At 42.1% G+C, this 20,813-nt stretch overlaps 1 protein-coding gene across 2 annotated transcripts in view; it reads right to left on the bottom strand.

Annotated features, from left to right (window-relative positions):
• Positions 1–352: 352 nt before the first annotated feature.
• LOC308313237 (SEC14-like protein 1) overlaps positions 353–20,813 on the bottom strand; it is a 39,684-nt gene continuing 19,223 nt past the window's right edge. The window contains exons 3-17 of one of the 2 annotated variants that reach the window (XM_080760239.1): positions 19,433–19,582; positions 19,109–19,240; positions 17,140–17,268; positions 15,832–16,084; positions 15,547–15,656; positions 14,935–15,124; positions 14,309–14,397; positions 13,343–13,413; positions 11,417–11,588; positions 10,110–10,244; positions 8,705–8,839; positions 7,222–7,467; positions 6,757–6,935; positions 5,392–5,418; positions 353–3,332 (exon numbers count right to left, since the gene is read on the bottom strand). In XM_080760239.1, coding sequence (XP_080616365.1) covers positions 3,233–3,332; positions 5,392–5,418; positions 6,757–6,935; positions 7,222–7,467; positions 8,705–8,839; positions 10,110–10,244; positions 11,417–11,588; positions 13,343–13,413; positions 14,309–14,397; positions 14,935–15,124; positions 15,547–15,656; positions 15,832–16,084; positions 17,140–17,268; positions 19,109–19,240; positions 19,433–19,582 — 2,118 coding nt within the window. In that variant the 3' untranslated portion in view covers positions 353–3,232. The remainder of the gene's footprint in view (positions 3,333–5,391; positions 5,419–6,756; positions 6,936–7,221; positions 7,468–8,704; positions 8,840–10,109; positions 10,245–11,416; positions 11,589–13,342; positions 13,414–14,308; positions 14,398–14,934; positions 15,125–15,546; positions 15,657–15,831; positions 16,085–17,139; positions 17,269–19,108; positions 19,241–19,432; positions 19,583–20,813) is intronic. The other variant, XM_080760240.1, reaches the window with a different exon arrangement.

Consider the following 20,813-nt stretch of genomic DNA (forward strand, 5'->3'; position numbering starts at 1 on the left):
GAAGCAGAAAATGAAAACAGCTACGTTGAACAGTAAGCGGTATTGTGCTGATCTTTAAATGAGACTTAATCGGAGATCTCCCCCTACCTATTGGGTACTTATAAATGCAATGTAGGCCTATGGGCTAGAACAACGTTGAGAACTGGCACTAACATACATATTCAAAAGATGCAAGCGTACAGTTGCATGAGTAGCACGGTTTGGTCCAGCAAGTCGTGTGGGAAGTACTTGGAGCTGATGGTAGGTGTGGCGCTCCACCTCAGCAATCCATCTCCCAGGGGTCTAGCGTATTGTAACGGGGATAGACTCCCACGTGTTACCGGCTGATACAGACAATAAGCCACTCCCGACCTACTTCTTCTTGTCACATTACTTTATTTAATCATCCTTTCACTCCCCCAATCAATAAAATAGCCCTCATTCTAAGCAGGTCCCTTTCTCAGTAAAGTATTTCATGTTATTGCAAGTAATGACAGATGGATATCATGGGATCATCAACCACTGACCTTTTCATTGCATGGTTTGAAAACAGCAGTGTTCCTGGAGGAGTTCAAAACAAGTAACTACTAGGCAATGATTTCTGGAAAATCATCAGTCCCCTATCTGGGATAATCTGAGTCCCAAAACTTCCGTTACTTAAGGTGGTGATACACAAGGGAAATGTTTCCAATTTCCAATAACATGTACTGTACATCTCTAAACACAAAATGTTCAAACAAATTAGTTGCCCATTGTAAGGAGTACACATCTGCATTGCCTTCAAAACTCCATGATCACAGATCTATTGTTGTAATGGATGTTTACCAATTACCCCATTTTGATATGTGCTCAACTTTACTCTTCGTTGACTGAAACACATCCTGTATAGGCAATTATGTATAGATTGAACTAGTATTTATGTTTCGCTTGGACGCATTACATCAATTACAGTATTCCACAGTTGATCATCATCTAACCAAAGTAGTAATCCACAAGAGAGAAGAAAAAAAACACCGATTACAAAGGCTAAACTGACACATGGCTGTCAAATCACTAGAAGTATTTCAGAAATGTAAACCCCATTATCGTGTGTGCATACAGCAACACTGCATCAACCTCCCAAAATAAACGTAATAAAAACACTAGTACATGTAGAGTATCAATACATACTAAAGGCGCGCAGGAGCAAATGATAAGCTCTATCCAAAAATAACATTCGTTTATGCATGCTCAATCTACACCACTGATATATCATGGCAGTTTTGATCAAGTCATGAACCCTCCAAATTCAGGCAGTTCATTGCTTGGCAAACCACTCAGTAGCACAATCATAAATCAATGACAAGGCTGTCTCTCCCCATAGCATCTTTACAGGTGCTTCTCAATCCTAGAAACGAAACAGTGGCCATTCCAATAATGATCTTGGTTAAAAAATATATTTTATTAATAAATAAATGTCCCATTCAATTCGGATTCAAATGGAAACTGCATGATAGCAAACGTGCGACATCTATGTCACATAATGTATCCATTTACCACATTAGCTGGCCTACCTCTCTGCCCATCAGTCTGCTTGTGATTAGCACATACCGGTAACTGAAAGGGCTCCGTTCTGAGCATCTCTGGGCCACATACTGTACATTTTGAAGAGAAAAATTAATATTTCACAAAATACAAATTCAAACTTGGGTTATTGCTTCTAGCAGATTACCTCGTCAAGAAGGACCATTCCTGGGTCAAACAGCATTAGAAAAAGCATTTCACGGTTGGTTTTAGCCTACTCAGTCGCCAAATGGTTGAAGGTTCACCACACGAGACCACATTATGAATGCCAGGCTTAGGACGACTTCACCACTTTTCAACCTATCTTCGTATTCTGCCCATAGTCCTCCTATGAGACAGACAGAGTAGAAAAAATTGTGCTATTTTATCATGAGCATGTGCGGACCAATTATATGGAGATTATAAAGTGGATAAGGTTGTAAAGTGGTGAAGTTGTCCTTTAAACTCAGTCACAATTTCGTATCATTTTGGCATCCAATCTGGCACTCTGACCCCCTTTCCACCGGTTGGTTCCCAATGGGAACCGAACGGGTTCAGTTCTTTTTGGTTCTTAGTCAATGAGCCAGAGCTCCAAAATTGGTGGGAAAAACTAGACCTATATTAAATTATTTATAGGATCAATACAAGTAAATTAATACATGATAACACTTCCACAGTAGTAGCTTTTTCATATTTTCGATTATTTTGCATATTTTCCTACATTTCCTAAAAAAATGTAAAATTTGTAATACAATAAATCATTGTCTTAGTACTCAATTGGAGAAGTTCTAATATAATAATCTAATATAGGTATGGTTTTGCACACTCAATTCATAATTAACGTTACAATTTTGGAGCTCTGGCTCATGGACTAAGAACCAAAAAGAACTGAACCGGTTCCCATTGGGAACCAACCGGTGGAAAAGGGGCTTCTGTGTAGGTTTAAACTAAATCTAAAAAAAAAAATAACAAGTGCCATTTAGCCCAAAAGTGAATACCAACCACTCAAACTGGACCTAAAATGCACCAGGTTAAACACACCCAACTGGTGATATGGCAAGGACTGTTTGCATACATAGCAACAAGTATTTAATGTGCGTGCGCGCGTGTGTATACGCAATTACGCATGCACTCACGCACAAGTGTTTGCAGTAACAGCCCATCCGGTCTTCTTAGTCCCTTGCACAATGAAGTGATTGTGTGCGTGTGTGTGCGCGTGTGTGTAAGTGCAGATGGATACATGTAACAGTGCCTCCTGTTTCTTCAACGAGTCCCACCGTTTCCGCAGAAGAACATATTGCTTCTTTCAGTGCCCTGAAGGCACCAGACTATCAACTAAGTTGACAGTCAACCACTTGTTAGCCTCTCTTGGTAAGAGACACAAAGCAAACTTGTCCCGATTATGTTCAGATTCTACCTGTATCCTGAAAGAGATGCCAGGCGAGAAAAATACATGACCTTTGTGCAAAAAAACAACAAAAAACAGCCCTTTTTTAAATGGTACAGTCTGTTTCTACTTTTTTGCTCTGGATTTTTTTGTCTTTCTCCTCCGTTTGTGCAAGCATGCTTCAGTTCCACATTGTGACTGACTAGAAATACAGAGTCATAAGAAGGAGGGAGGGACGGAAAGTAGTTGACTTGAGGGTGAACTGGAAAAAAGTAGATTTTGTAGGTATCGCAGTCCAGAGTGTAGTTACTCTGCTTCCATTTTCTATCTGGAGATCAGGGAACTAGACTGCGACTGGCTGGAGGAGGTGGCGCTGAGTTGAGAGAAACCGCTGTGGCTCGACTCCAGGCTGGTCATTGAGCCCCTGAGGACAGATGGAGATAATGGGGGGAGAAAAGGAACAACCAGAAAGAGTGCCATTAGTTTGCATGTTACCCTTTAGCTAAGACTTTAGCTACCAAGTCTGCCAGTGAACCAATAGGCTCTATGCACACAGAAGAACTCTTCCTACTTCCGGGCCCCTTCCCTACTATCGATGTTACCAATGATATTAATTAAGGTTCTGTTCCATTTAGTGTACAGTGGTTCTCAAACCTTTTAATTTCAAGGACCCCCATATAACTCTCAGAGTTACACACCCGTACAGGGCCATTTGTAACCCACTCAAGGACACTTTGAGACCCACTGGTGTAGGAGAGTGTTTCCAGTGAGCCAACATGCCCAACAGCAGCACCCTGACTCCGTTTGACAAGAATGGAACAGAGCCTTCATTAGAATCATCAGTAATACCTGTGAAGGAAGTAGGGAAGGGGCCCAAGTTCTTTCTAGCCCGTGCTCTATCCAACCCAGTGATCATGATGTAGACTGAGAACCATACAGCCAAATTGAAATAGAAGAGAACAGTTTCACTCTGTTAGACAGTCAAGGTTCAGGCTCTAATAGAATATGGATACCAAGCCAAACACCAGCATTGGGCAAGAGTGGATGCCAAAATGCTTTTGCTTTATGTTCCAGAGTTGTTTTACTAAAATACTTGTGTGCAAAGAAGATGCTCATTGGAGTCAAGAGTAGTGTGAAAGGAAGTTGAGGCATAATTTATATGGGGGCAAAAGTTAGGGATTGTTTTTATTGTTATATACAATTAAAGCGTAACCTACTTCCCTTGTCAAAAGCTACAATTGAGCCATTTGTTATATAATGAGGTAAATAAAAATCACATTCAGTTGATTAAAGGGTGACTTCCCAGATTTTATTTTAACGGAATCTTATTCTATATTGAGGAGGACATGAAAATCTGATTAAAAAAATCTGATGCATAGATTAGGACTCAGGTTAAAAAAAATAGAGGTCATCTGATCATCTGATTTTCAAGACCGATACAGATTCCAATTTTTTTTTTAACAGGAAGACCGATATCAACCCATTTCTCTCTAAAGAAAAACGTTATCTATAATTAATATAGCAAACTCCATACCCTAAAAGGCATCTGGTTTCAGTGTCTTAAACATGCCTTTCATTATAGGCAGGCAAGTTTATTGTTTATCCTGTATTTTAACCACAAAAACCCTAATGTCCCTATTCTGGGGTGAATATTTGGTGAAAATAGCAGATCTATAAAAGGTCACAACACACGTAGATGTGCTATTTTCGGAATAAGATATTTTGTGTAGAGGGAAAAAAAGGAGTGGACCATAATAGGCTCTGATGCAGCCTATTATGATGCCCAGGAATCGAAGTCTTGGGTCGATTCCTGCAGCCCGACAGACCTTTGCTGCTTGTCACTCCAGACTCTCTCCCTGTCTCAGCCAGGGCAATCTCCACTGTACTATCAAATAAATGCAGTAATGAGTAATCCCCCCCTGCTTGGCTGCCACCCGATCTGCATTAGTATGACACGTGTACGGTTTTGCGCTCCATTTTAGCTAAAATGAGGCCAATCACAATTGTCAAAATACCCTCCTGTTATGAACAAGTTACATGGCACTCACTCACTGTTTGTAATGTTGCTAGGTGGGGTTTGTTAGGTTGGTAGTACAAATTAGATGGTTGCATAAAAACAAAGGCCTTTGCTATAAGTGTATGTGGGTGGAGTCAGTGGACACACATAATTGACTCAAACATCAAGTACACTTATATTGTTAGTCATGCAAGCAATTTGGTTTAGCCAGCAAGTGGATAGTAAGACCATGGCCTCAGGGTGAGGACCTTTTCTCCAATGCAAGCAAGGTGCATTGAGAAAGCATTGAGAAAGTCTATGGCAGGCTCTTAGCTGATGCCAATGAGCCGTTTGCAACATCGGTGCAAACAAGTATCTCCTTTCCTGTAACTGCTAGAGAAGGACCAATGAAATTAAAAGCCAAAAGCAGCAATGATGCTAAGCTAAAGCTAACGGGAACAAAATGGGGCAAACACTGGCCACTTACAAACTCCGCACATCACAGCAAGCCGTTCTTCACAGGAAGAGACCGAGAGAAGGAGGGGTTGGTGAGTGATGGAACAGAAGAGCATTGAAAGGAAAAGGCTGGTGCTAAATAAAATTAAGTCTTACAGGGAGGGAAGGCTCCTATTTAATAGATCAGGGCTTATGGACAATTCATTCATGATGCTTGTGAACTTGTAGTCATTTTGCAGATTTAATTAATCAAAAGATGAAACTTTATAATGGCACTAGTGATATATTGTAGAGGGGCAATACTGAAACACAATACACGTGAGAAATTAAGAGTCAAAGAAGCTAGTGTCATAATATTAACAACTATAGAACTGCACTCTGTCGAGTGCCTACTTGCTTGTTGCACACTAGTAGGCCATAAATGGCCTACTAGTGCGCAAGCAGAGTGCGCAAGTACTGTTGACCGCTACAAACTGTCAAATCTCAGCTTCTCTGTGAAGGAACGTTTGAAATGTTGAATTATTAGGTTTAGCTATTTGCTACCTACCTACTTTATGCATGTAAAAAAAAGTAGTATTATGAATGTATTACAAATAGCTCCCGTATGGTACAAGTTTCCATCTATAAAAGAAATACAGTTTTATCGATTTAGAATTATTCTGGATCCCTTTTTAGTTTCTCAAAGAAAAATAAATCATTGATATCCGATGAAAAAAAAGGTATATAAACTGAAATAAAATGTTATCACGTATACAGTATAATTATTAATTTTAAATTGTCAATTGCTTTAAATGTACTTAATCTTGGACTATAGTGATATTATTACTAAATGCCTCTGTGTATATGTATATGTCATTTGTAAATTGATTAGCGGTATACTGTGGTTACTTTGCACCACTTTTGATGTGTATGCACCGTCCCAGCATATTCGATGCATATGCACCGTCCCAGCAAATGACGTAATGACTACTTGTGCCTGATACGGCAGTGGTGACAGATTACATACATTTATACATAGGAGCATTACCTTTAATCCTCCCGACACTAAAACATATCGTCATTACGTCACCATCGAAAACCAATTACACTCTGGCATTGGGTCCTTTAATCCACATCTTTATAACGTCATCATAGAGAGCTAGTTATACCAGTTATACCCTGACGTCATACGCATGGAATATGCTGGGACGGTACATACGCATGGAATATGCTGGGACGGTGCATACGCATCGAATATCGTCCTGGGCGAAACTAGTACTTGCGTGCTCTGCTTGCGCAAGTAATAATAATAACACAATAAAAACACCACCATCGTGAACAAATATATTACCAACATGTGGCTTATAAATATTAGATATGAACACATATTTTCTCTCTCTGTCACACAGTTACCAACCTGAAGTCCTCCGAGCCAAGCACCTCTGTGTAGTACATGACTTTACACTTGTGCGAGGAGACCTGCAGGGTGGCCAACACGTCATCCATGCAGGGGAGGTTGGTGGCAGCGCAGGCTGCCATGTTATGGAACTTCCACTGCAGGATGTAGAAACCTGGCCACCGTGTTATGTGGGAGCCCTGGGGACAGCATGGGGTTCATCATCTTCTTCATCATCATCATCTGTCCTCAATCATCCCAAGACTATCCCTTTTTCATTTTCATCCTTTCTAGTTACCGTTTAGATGAGCTAAGAACATTTTAGTTGCCTTTTACTCTGTGAGATAAAACATTGCTTGTTCCACAGTCTCAGTTAACTAAACTAAAGCACTTAACTGGAGGGTTCATGCTTTTGCTAGTGCCTCCACTGTGGAACAAACTACCCCCTGCCTCTCTTGGTCTGCCCCTACCACCACCGAGTCTTACCTGAACACTCTCTCCCTCCTTGCAGCAGAGTGGGGACTCCACCATGCTGTAATCCTGGCCCAGGGTCCACGACCTTTCAATGAGCTGGACATTGTTGCCTCCCGGGGAGCTGACCCCTCCCAGGGGGTCCTTGCGCAGTGGCTGTGGGGCCCGCTTGGAGTGGTAGATATTGAACACCACATCCCCTTTGCACACGTCAAAGTCCCAGGTGATCACTGAGGAGGCATCGATGATCTCTATCAGCAGCTGGGTGTGGAAGGAAGTGGTCATAGGAGGCAAGAAGAGAAGGATTAGCACATTCACTGCCATTGATTGACGGAATATTCCGTCATTTGAGAGTTTATTGATTACGTTTGATCGAGTCATATGAATAGCTCTTGGTTACCAGGCGATTGATAAAACCAGAAATTATTAAAGATAATTTTACCAGATTGCGTTTTACTCAAAAATGACCCATAACATAAGGGTTGCTGATCGTGGTTACAAAATGTATGCTTTTGTGTGAAACTTTACACAGCCGTTTTTTACTTCCGTTTCAAGGTCTCGGGATTTTTTGGCCTTGAAAATAAGAGTATGCACTGAAAAGACTGTGGCAGAGCGGAATAAATAAAAGGTTTGTTTTTGGCTTTTCTGCCTTTATTGATAGATTCAAGTGAAGATTGACAGGAACGAGGGAGAGAGAGACAGGGGGAGACATGCAGCAAAGGTCGTCATGAGCAGGACTCGAACATGCGACACGCTGTCAGGCCAGACCCTATATATGGCATGTGCCTGGACCGATAGGCCAGGCGCAAGGCATTTTGAGAAGAAAAAAAAGGGAAAGACTAACGACCAACATGAGAGATAATGTTGAAGGCAAAGTAAGAACAGAACAGAGAAATGGGAACATCTGTTTGAGAGGTCACACGCTCATTAACCTGAAATAAAACAGATTTCCAGCTGAATGAACTCATATGGCGCGGTAGCACAGACCGTTATGGATTGCATAATGCTACCTATGCATCACTGAGGGCAACCTGCGAAAGAGGGGGGCCGTGGTGGGTTTGTGCCCAGGAACCATGGTCATGTTAATCTATCCATGACTGTGCTGATCTCTGAAATGAAGACACAAAGCTAACTGTTTTGCGGGGGACCGACTCGTGCTTTTAAATGATTGTGTAAGAAGTCTGCACCAGGTTAAAGGCTGAATGCAAGGTTCCATTTCTCTTAGGAGCAGCATAAGGACATGACATGTTAAATCTACTAGGTGTTACATGCTAAATCCACTAGGGGGCAGTGACAGACTTCAGAAATAAACTGAAGCACTGGACAAACCAGTGGCCACTATTGTTTGCTCAATACCGATCTACATTATACATTTCCAATTACCGCCCCTTCCTACACACAATTTTGGCTCTTGTGACGTTGTTTCCTCCCCTCCCTAGTGATTGCCTTCACAGTTTGAGACCACTATTAGAGAGGCGTGTTCTGTGTTGGGTCAAACCTCGTGTGGAGCTCCCTTGAAGATGCTGGCAGTTTGGTAGATGGTCTCAGTCCACAGGCGGACATCCTCGTTCTCCAGCTCCTCAGCTGTACGGTACATTGACTTGGGAACCAGGCCACCCTCTGGCACCTCACACTGCAAGAGCATGCACACACACACACACACACACACACACACACACACACACACACGCACACACACACACGTGTCAGGAAAGACATTCTAAAAAGGTGGTTGGTATTCTACACCTTGCTTGTCCCACAACTTTACAAAATCTAGAACTGATTCAGAATTATGTCTACCAGTGTGCAGCAGATGTAGGTGTACTGATGTTACTTTAACACACCAACTTTCGACATGTCTTGTGTCTTGTAATTATCCAACTTCAATGGTAATCAGTGTTTAACAAATAGCTCCCGACACAGAAACATCTTTGCTTGGACAATTCACCGTTCTTGAAGGACTCAACCCCAGCAGCAGTAGTGTATTGATATGAACATTGCCACGAGATGCATTCTGAAGGCTGTGGAAATCAGACTCTGTGCTAACCATTTGACTCATGGCTGAGAGAGCTAGTTGGCATAATTTTACATGTGGAAAGACTGAGTTTTCAACTGTTTGGTAGCCTGGTGGAATTCTCAGCAAAATGGTCCTGGTGCAAATGAGCAGTGGTGTAATGTAATGCCAGTTTAGTTTAATTGTGTTATATATAATTTTTGTATCATTGTTGGTGATGGTGTCTGTGTCTGCTGTGTACGTATTGGTTACTTTCCTTTCCATTAGTCGTTTCTTTCCAATTGTCTACTCGTTTAGTTTTTTGGGTAACAGTTGTTTGTGTAATTTTGTTTGTGGTGTTTGTTGGGTTGTGCAGAGAAAGAAATCGTTTTTTTTAAACAAGCTACTATAAAAACTAAACAAAAATAATCGTGTCTCTCTTTTGTCTCATCAATTCAGGCTTTTGAGTAGCAATACATCGATCTCATAGTGGCTGTTCCGACTAGATCACTACATCTCTGACCATGGAACTTGGAAGTAGTGAAATTACTAGGGTTGTCCTGATCCGATCACTTTATCGTAAATCGGGGCTAATCGTGTCATTTTCAAATGATGGGAATCGGATCGGGAGCAAAAATTTGTGATTGGGACATCCCTAGTATCAGTATTATATCCATATCATGTGATATGGCATAAATGTTCTATAAAATATAAATTTCGGATCGGGAGAAAATCAAAATCAGATCGGAATCAGATCGGGAGCAAAAAAAATGTGATTGGGACACCCCTAATGCAAAACTAAAAATATCTTTATGAAGAGGTTATTATCTTAGTTTAAACACACACACACACACACACACACACACACACACACACACACGCATGCAAGCAAACAAATAAACACACTCACCATGCACTCTCCCCCCAGGAAGTCAGGAATGATCTCCTTGTCAATGTAGTCCACCATTCCTCCAGGGCCCTGGTAGTCATTACCTGCGTAGATCAAAAACTTCTTGCGGGTGTTCTCATCGATGAACGGACTCACCTAGCATGGAAGACGGACCGAGATTACTCATGTTAATGTAGCAGTGGTTCTCAACCTTTTCACGTCTCAGTTCAAATAACCAGTAAGACGCGCAAACGCGGGAAGCGAACGCAGCTCGTACATATTTGGGTTTTGGACGTATAGCTGCTTTGGGGACTCCTTATATGGTTATGGCTGAGTCATGGTGACACAAATCACTCAGCTCCATATATGGGCACAAAAGCGGGACAGACAGACAGACAGACAGACACACAGACAGACATGATCTGCTAGGTCTCATAGTAAGTGCTCACTGAGTTCGCAATCAAATTTGAGCTGGGGACCCCCCACCCGAGGCGTATTTTCAACATTTTTGCCTTTGACAATTTGGCCAATGTTTGACCAGTTTTTATAGTATACGGTAAGTTGTTGATTACTTTCGATGCCGTTTTATCCCAAGCAATAGCTTTCCCCTTGCCGAGTACCTGGGTCTCACACATTGCTGTCATACTCTAAAGTTGTACCCCAGCTTTGGATACATTGTTGATTTTATAATTCAACTTTTTTCCACGTTATACACTGTCTCAGTCTGCGCATAAAATGCAGCCTCTGCTGACCTTTCTTATAGATAGCATCAGTGTTGGAATTCCATGATGGCTTGGAATCAATTGTTGTGCCCAAGTACTTGTATTCCTCCACAGTCACTATCTCGTTCGCACCAAATCAATGTCTATTTGCTGGTGTGCATGAGCACTAGTACTACAATCAAATATGACCTCCTTAGTAATGTAATGTACCTACTATGTAAGTGTAAGGCATGAGAAAACTGCAGCTATGCTACAAAATCATGATTGCTGATTTAACCAGGTTAAATTGAGTATAGATATTTACACTGTCACAGTGTGTTTACATGGAGGTGATAAAGATTTTAGTTATTCATGCTAGTTTGACCACAAGATCATTTGCGTTTGTTCACGTCAAGTTGGAAAATGTCAACTTGCACGAATAAACAAAATCACGTCGTCGGCCCAGTGTGAATTTACATCTTTGCACTGACGTCACGTGTAACAGTGTCTTGAAATGAAAAACTAAATTACTTTGTGTCCTGAAAACACACCATCAAACTTAAAACTCAGGATTTTGTGCTGTAGGCCTACTACAGTGCGTGCATGCGTCTCCTTCCTGGGTCTCACCAGTGTCCAGAGCACAGGGAAGACTCTGGGAGCTCTGAGTATCAGCAGACGGCCCAGTGTCTCAGGGTAGTTGGCCTCCACCACCTCTATGATCCTCAGCAGAGCCTTCACGCCTGGCCTCCATAGGTGACGCATGTTCAGACCCTCCAGATCCACCACACACGTCCAACAGCTACACACACACACACACACACACACACACACACACACACACACACACACACACACACACACACACACAGACGACACACACACACAGACGCACACACACACTATGAATACAATTGAAAGTACTCTATAAGCAATGTCACAAGAAAATAACAAAATTAATATGTTATTGCATGTAGTACCATATTTTCAAGCCCTTTGTTCAAGACGTTAAATGGCTTCATCGGGAACAGAACACTGTATACTAGTGTACAGTAATACAGTCGTAAACGGCTCCCATCGAACCACTAAACATGTCAAACAGACATGAAGTTATGAAAGCGCCTCTGGCTAACACTGTCAACACCCCTCCCTCGTAGCTCACTTCACATGCATTCCTGCATAGGCCTGTCACAATTACTACATAATCGCCTAATCGCAATTGATTGAGATAATCGCAATTAATTTTTGCATAATCGTCAATCGTTCCCACGTTGAAAAATGTCCATACATTAAAGAAATAAAAAATAAATACATTTGTGGAAATAGTTGATCGGTGTTGTGTTTTTGGAAAGAAATAATATATATTTTTTTTTTAATGTGTCAGTGATTTCTTTTGTATATTTATTTAAGTTTTTTGTCATAATTATCTGCCCTGTGCAATTTGTGATTATGAATCCTAAAAGGCAAACAGAAATACAAGTTGTAACGTTCCAATGTTCAATGCAAAAAAATAAAAAATAAATTGTTAATCGCAGTCATTTGTGTCCTATTCCTGCTTGGCTTCTCTCCCAGCCACCTCACTTCACCCACTCCACTCTGATAGATCTGTCAGCTAAGAGATACTATAAGTAAGAGATACCATTCTGTCTCTCTCCAGGCAGTGCATACTTTAGATACCATTCTCCATTAGGTCTGTCTCTCTCCAGTCAGTGCATACTTTAGATTGTTCTAGCAGTTCAGACTCTTCTCGACTTGCTCACTGTAGATGTAAATCAGGCACCTGTGATGAACCCAAATAGCTTAAAGGGATATTTCACTTTTCACTTTCAAACATGTCTGAGGTATCACCAAAGAGCACCCATCTAAGAGCCACTAACAGATCCCTGCAGCGCTTCCATTCCTCTATTTCTAAAATGTCTGAGGTCATTTTACTGAGGCTTTTGCCTCTTCCTACAGCTATTGTAACTGAGAAAGTTAGATCATTTGAAAACAGCCTGCTCACGCAATAGAAGGACAATATCAGTGGCCAGAACCAGAGACGAAATGTTTTTATAATCGTTCCCCCCTCCCCCCGTATCATAATCATAGCGAGGTAAGAAAACAACATCATTTCTCCCAGTTTTTGTACGGAACGGAAGGGGGGGGCTTTCAGAGTAAAAGCTGCCATATCTGCGCGGCACCCCGAGCTGCTATTTTGAAAGAAATCCCGGCGCCGGGGCACGGTGGCACAGTTGGTAGTGCTGTCGCCTCACAGCTAGAAGGTCGGAATAACGTGTCCCTTCCACGCGCTACGTCCGGCCGGGGAAATTCCCCCCTGTCAGGTGAAAAGAAGCAGCTTGGACTCCTCATGCATAGGAGGAGGCATGAGGTCAGTCCGCTGCCCCCCCAGGTTGGCAGAGGAAGTGTAGCGCCCAGGATTACATGATTAGATAATTGGCACTGGGTGAAAAGAAAACTGGGTTACAAAATTGTGGGATAAAAATAAAAAAATAAAAAATAAAAAATCCCGGCGCCGATTGTGATTATTAACAAGAGACGTGTGCACTGCAGGTTTACCTGATGGGTCGACCAAACACCTTGGTGTTTTCCTCGCACCGTCTTAAGCCCTCTTCATTGATGGACAGCACCTGAAACACAGAGAACACAAGAGGACGGTTGATGTTCATACAGCCTTACAGGATCATTTGGGTCCATTATTATACTCTCAGGAGTTAAATTAACATTGCAGATTTTACTATGATGAGAGGAAGCTCTCGCTTGCACATAAACATACCCGTTAACACACACTGCCAACAACGTAGATCTACGTCGTCCAATGCTTGACTGCCATGGACTAGATCTATGTCAGCTGGTGTTTTCAGTGATTACGCTACAGGGCGTTCTTCGCCAACCTATAAATCATGCTAGGACTTGCAGAGAAGAATACAACTGGAAATCACGTGATCCAAAAACACTCCAGCCCGTCCACTCCAACGCTAAAGAATTTATAAAAATGCTTCTATCTCAGTATCGGATTTAATTTCCCAGATTGCGTTTTTGGTGGAAAAAGAGCCATATTCAACTGCCAATAACTAAAGAACGGCAGATTGCGGTTTGCAATGTTTTTTTCCCCGTTGGGAAAGAAGGGAGACTCATATTTTTAACGGGATATCTTTCATTTACATCCGCATTGAAAAACAAATTGGTCGATCTGGAATGAGTAAAAACGCTGGTAGTAGTGGCGATGACTTAATACCTGGCATTTAATGTGTGAATTAATTAAAGGGACTTTGCAAAAGAATATATGTTAATGACATTTAGAAGATTTAGAACACTTTTCTGGGGGTCTTTGTGTGTGTAATATGTGGTTTTAGATATTTTAGATTTAAGCAGTGAGCCCAGTGTCTCTGATGTCATGGACACTGGGCTCACTTCCTTCCTGGACTGGAGTGTTCTAAATCTTCTAAACATCATTAACTTAATTTTTTCTTTTTTCAAAAAAAAAAGTGTCCCTTTAATGCATGTTGCAGAAATGTTACTCACATGCCTAAGCAGAGATTCCTCTCCCAGTGCACGGACCAGTCCTTTGGTGTCCATCTGGCCCAGCCTCAGGACGTACATTGGACGGCCATCTGGCAGAACACACAGTTATCAGGCTACGTAGTGCTGTGCATACTACAGGCCCTTATAGAAGATTTCAACCGAACGCCGTTTGACACAAGGCAAAGCCTTAGCACACATCCAGTCGGCTGTTTGTTGGTAGCTACTGTATATTATCTAATTGTGCATATTTTAAATAGCTTAATTCATCAGTAGAAACCATGTGGGTATGTGACATGTAAGGTGTGTAAGTTATTTGGTATCAAGTAGGGAACATATAGGTCTCTTATTTAATTCAAACCCTCCACTAGAGGGTTTGAATTTGGGGAAAATAAATACAAAATAGGCTAGTCTTGATGCATTTCTGAGTGTGTATAACTTGAGCCTCGGAGGGTAATTGCAGATCCACGTCTTCTCCAGGTGACAACATGGATATGACCAGCTGTGGGTGTATATATCCACACAGGCATACTATACTGTAATGTCGAAATGTATTTCAGTGCGGGTGCAGTGCACCCAAACAGCAACAACACCCATCCCACCCTCTCATGTTGGCAGCTGCTGCCTACCTCTGTCGTGGTGGTGCCAGCCTCCGGTGTAATAGTCGAGGAGGACCTGTGGCGAGGTCCAGGTCTCCAGCAGGTAGTCCACCTGGTGCTGCTTCCTCCAGGTCAGAGACTGACACAGGAACTCCCTGGCCTTGTCCATGTTGAAGTCCCTGGCCCGCAGGAAACGCAGGATGTGCTCGTCCTTAGGGATCTTGACAGAGTGTTAAAGAAAGTTAGTGGGGATGTGCAAATACAAACTGTAGAGAAACAGAAGTCATTTAGACTAGAGGCTTAAGCAGGCAGGGATGTCAGGGATGACATGTAGATTAAGTGGCTTCTTTAAATGTATCCTAATTAATCTTTCAGGGGTGTGTGTGTGTGTGTGTGTGTGTGTGTGTGTGTGTGTGTGTGTGTGTGTGTGTGTGTGTGTGTGCGTGTGTGCGCTATAACAAGCTTTTCACAAAATATATAACTTTTATGGTCACATATAGTTAGGACTTAAGCTAAATTCCAGTGCATAGTCAACTTGTAAGTGTAATATAATGTTCACACATTTATTCAATAGTGTGTGTGTGTGTGTGTGTGTGTGTGTGTGTGTGTGTGTGTGTGTGTGTGTGTGCTTGCATGAATTACTTTGCCTTTGTGCATCTCCTGCAACCACTGGCGTAGTCTGATCAAACAGCTCTCCTGTAGGGGCGTCAGGTCGCCCAGGTAACGCTGGATGTAGTCTGCATCCAGCTTGTCTGTACCACACAAGCATCACCAAACATCTTACATTATCATGGCAAAGTCAAACACTGCAAGCTAAATGAAATTCCAGTGCAATTCTTCTATTCCCTTGACCAACAAAAGAGAGCCTTATGTTACATTACCCATAGATAAAATTAAGCGCCTATTCAGCAGTGATTGATTACCAACCTTCAGCCTGGCTCTCCGTTAGGCCGTCTGCCTCGCTGCCATTGACCTCCTTGGCTGTGTCCTGGGTGGTGCAGTCCTTGGCATTGACAGGCAGGGGGATGGCGATGTCGGGTGTGGCCACCGGGACAGGCGGGCTGGTAGAAAGGGGGCTGGCAGGGGGTGTCAGGGGAGGGGCGGACGGTGCCCAGGGGGGCACGTGGGTGATTCCCTCATCGTCCAGTTCCTTTAGGTAGAATTCTATGATCTCTTTGCCCTGAGGTGAAGGAGAGGCAAGGACAAAAAGTAAACAAGATGTTTTCTTCATCTACGACCGACCTGGGCATTACATGGCCCCGGGGGCCAAATGCGGTCCTTTGGCTGACTCTGACCGGCCCGTGAAAGGTTACTTGTAAAATTAGAAAGTAGGTTCTATTTTCTAATCCCCCTTATGCGTGGACTAAAACTGCATTGCTTTTATTTTGAAGCCTGTTTATTCACGTACACAAGTTTCCTGCCGTGAACCTGTTTACCATTGTTTTGGAAAATTGTATTGAATAAATTACATTTTTGTAAGGCAACCTCACTTTTTCATTGCCTAATAACATATACTCTTACCAGCTTGTCAAAAAAGTTTAAAGTTGCAGAAATTACATTACGTTTTAAACTTAAGTTTGTCCAAGCAAAATACTTCCCAAAGCTATTCTAAGGGGTTGCATGAAGCCTCTTCGGCTGTCTCCTTCCCCAAGTGTTTTGACTGAGGACTTTCATAGTAGATACCGTCGTATGACAGCACAGGTACACTTCAGTTACTATGGTTACAAGTCATTACACTAAAACAATAATAAGAATAAAGTTCTGCTTCAATGTACGTGATAGAATCATTACCAGTGTTAATTAGCAACTGCAAAACTGGACAAAAGATGAGAATGTTTTAAGAATGGAAAGCACAATTCAATCATCAAAAATAAATGTAATCCAGATGTGGCAAATAAACTGATATAATCAATGATGTGATGTGGTTGGTGGTATAGGCCACTTAAAATCCTCTACGGTCCTTCTAGCAAGTTATGAGCCAACACTTACAATAGATGTGAAGGGGTTTTCCCTTACGTCTTAATCAACAGCAATGGCGGTAAGCGTAGTATAAAGAAATAGGCTTCAATTGCCATTAATCAACAGCAATGACGCTGAAAGAATTAAGGAAATCCTTATGGTGATTTTAATGCAACACATTTTCTTACCAAGATGAAAATGCCTGACTTATGCTTTGTTATACACAACTGTGATGCAACGGTAAATTGCTAGTAATTAGTAGTTGTGTAAACGGACCTTGTTGATGCTACTAGCATACTGCTTCATAGCGATCTTCTCCACAGTGCTCTCAAAGCCGAAAAATGACTTGATGTCCAGGCTGGCGGTCTGCTCGAAACACGTCCACTCTTCATTTTCAGGGTGAACCTGTGTACCGTACCCACACACACACACACACACACACACACACACACACACACACACACACACACACACACGTTACTATGGTAACCACAGACACGCAGCTTGACTAAATGATGACTCAGAGAGAAAATTACAGTGGGAGCTGTGAGTGGGGGCAGCAAGCAATCATGTGATCACACATGCACGTCTCTGTATGTAGTCCCAGCAGGTGGATTCGTGTATACAGTGCACACAGTAAACCTTTTTGGTAACACTATAGAAGTAGTTAACCCTGTAAAACCCGGATTCATTTCTACTTGCAAAAAAACAATTTCAACCTTACTACTACTTTTTACTACTAGGACTTATCAGAGGAAATGATGCAAATTTTATGCACATTTATAATAATTATTAAAATAAAACAATAATAATTTACATTTGGGGGATATCTTTCACAATAATGAATAAAAAATGTTCTAGACATTCTAATGATCACAAAATCATATTATACTTACTTTTATTAGGGTTAAAGGTCAAAGGTCATAGGTTAAAAATTGTTAAGTCCAGAGATTTTTAATTTGTGTAAATTTCAGCCTCTGTGGGGGGTATTTATATGCAAATATCAGGACCAATGGCATTGCAATGAACATCAATGGTGACGTTTAGGTGAAAAAATAATGTTTTTTTAATTAATTAATTAATTAATTAATTAATTAAAATATGTTGTAGTATGGCAACGCTGGGTGTTACATCATCATTTTAACAGTTTTTGTTTTTCAGGGATCACAATGTTCTCCTGGATAGGATATCCAGCTACAAAACAAATAAAGTTTATTATTACAAAAAAGTTCATCAATGTCATTACATGACTCTTTAAACATATCCTAATCAGTGCAGTCCAGACAACCCTGTAGAGACAGACAGGCGTCAGCATCCTTAACCCGGATGGTCTGTACCTTTTCCCTTTTCAACACTGCGATATACAGGGATGAGATGCCCACAGTGCATCTCGACTCCAAGGGGTGGAGCGAGTAGAGACAATGTGGGCATTCAGGAAGTATAGGAGTACCGTTTATGAGAGGGAATGTGGGCATTCAGGAAGTACATAAGTATATGAGAGGGATAAGTTGCGTTGGTGAGTTAGTAGCAGAATGCCACGTATTGTCTAGTCTTTCTGTGCATGTTTCATAACAATGAACTATACTCCTGTCGTACTAGCTGGCCCTGTAAGCCTTACTAACTCTACAGTAGGTGTGCTGCATACATAACAGTACAAGTGCACAGCACACTTGCAGCCAGATAGCTGTAGCTACCAAAACATTTCAGTCTTGGCCAAGTCCATCAGCTGTATTTAATAAAAGTCAGAGTCAATGTCTGCTACTGCAACGTGCCAAATCACATGATAATAATTACCTGTGTGTGCAGCCATGGACCAAAAATTGTTTGGAGGATAATATAGTGTGCTTGACCTCATTCATTCAGAGTGGATCCATTCATTCTAGAGCAGGCCTAAGGTTAGAGTTGGGGTTACTAATACACAGTCGTTCGGGCCTGGGGGGTGAGCACAGACTGTGCTGGCTTCAGATCTGTATTTGTGTGAGCGTATTCGGGCATAATGTGTTTGTGTGTGTGTGGGGGCGCTAAATAATTCAGCAGGAAAATGTCTTGGAATAGCTAGTGACAAGTAGGAACACAGCTTTCTCTGTCTATTTAGAGAAGCTTTCAAAAGGAGGCAGGAAGGAAAGGAGGAAGCGAGAACATTAACATCAGTGCATTGTCCACGGCTGTCTAGGCTGAGGCTGAGACTGAATACAAATGTTAAGACGTGTTTAAATGCATGTGTGTGTGTCTGTGCACTACTGACGGAGTAGCAGCAGGTTTCATGGATGATAACCCTATTGGAGAAGGTCTCATTGTGGGACTCAATGTGAAGTGTCCTCTCCAGTCGGTTCAGTGTGTTCCTCTGGATGAAGTACACGTAATCCACCCCCGCAATCTGCAACACACAAATACTTGCAGTGAAGAGAGCTGCAACTTTAACAATGTGGAATGGAAAATTCACTCAATAATAAAGTATTGGTATTTATACTTAAACCACACAGAGATGAGGTAGATTGAGTAGCATTTTAAAACACTATATTTTCCCCAATATTTATATTTTTTCATCTGATCAAGACTCGCCACACACCCTTTTGAGGAGGCGCGGGGCGTCCACATCCAGGGCACAGCGCCGCTCCACATTGTGAGTGGAACCATCCTCGCTGGTCTCCTCGCTGACCACATCGCTGGCCACGAACATGGGGATGAGGTGACATTTCGGGAAGCGCCTCTCATAGGCCTGAGAAAGGAGCATAAGAAAGAGAACGTCGTTTAATTGTCTCCACCAAGCCAAAGGCATGAGGAGATAGTATGTTTTGCACTCCATCCGTACGTCCCTGTGTGTCCGTCCGCAGGAGTGCTCAGTTTCAAACAAAATGCTGCAAATCATGAACACATCGTGCGATTTCCGTGAAATTGTGCATGCACATTCCCACTATGCCGAGGAAGAAATGCCACTTGGACATTTTGAACTCACTCATGGGGGTGTTTTTACCTCTAACTGCACGGATCTGTGTATAACTTTGTATGTCAACTCCCTAGAGGCCAAGGAAAAAACTTTGCCTGCAATTTTTCACATCTGCTCTTTATAGCGCCAACAGGAGGCCGACATATGTAAAACACATTTTCTAATATTACTCCTTCAGATTTTAGCCAAATTTCACGCAAATCGGTACACATGCTCTCCATAGTCATCAAGACGGGTTTGTTTGACTTCTCATTATCCACCCTGATTGGCTACGATTGGCTTCTAAACTTTTCAGGAGTAGCCCGCTTTGTACAAATCTCCACAACTACTCAACGCAGCGTCCGATTGCGGTGAAACTGTGCATGCATATTCCCACTAGGCCGCTGAGGAAGAAATGCCACTTGACAGTTTTCAAATCAGCCTCATGGTGGCGCTACAACAGGCCAAGCCGCGACACACACACACACACACACACACACACACACACACCCCCCCCCCCCTCCTGGTGGAGACCTGTGCCCAGAAGGGCACTTTTTCTAGTTGGTATCTTTGACATCCTCTGAAATACGTTTTGCATTGCAGTACAGACAGATTACTGCATTTTGTATAACCTAAGAGCCCCAAAGAATAGTGTGGTGAGGAATCCTTTGTTTAATGGACTCAATGTAAGATAGATCAAAATTCATGGTCAGAACAAAAACTAAGACCAAACAAAAGTTCATTCAGCAATCTGCACTGCTCCTGGTTCCAAAAGGTTCTCACAGGAGTTGAGCCAGAACAGCTGGCTCGGCTACTACACTAAATGGTTCAATACAAAATAATTGTTGCCGTTCCCAGGTGTAGCCCAACCGTGTTCTCATAAACAGAAAACAGAGACACGCTATTGTGCAGATGCCAAGGCGAGCTGTTATGCAAGCAACCGCCTTTGCCGATACACACAGTAATACTGCATCAGTATGACTGCTATTTGTTTGGATCTGATTTGCATGATTATATAACTGTA

Source organism: Protomyctophum bolini, assembly GCF_963924005.1.
Source record: "Protomyctophum bolini genome assembly, chromosome: 3".
NCBI lineage: Eukaryota > Metazoa > Chordata > Actinopteri > Myctophiformes > Myctophidae > Protomyctophum > Protomyctophum bolini.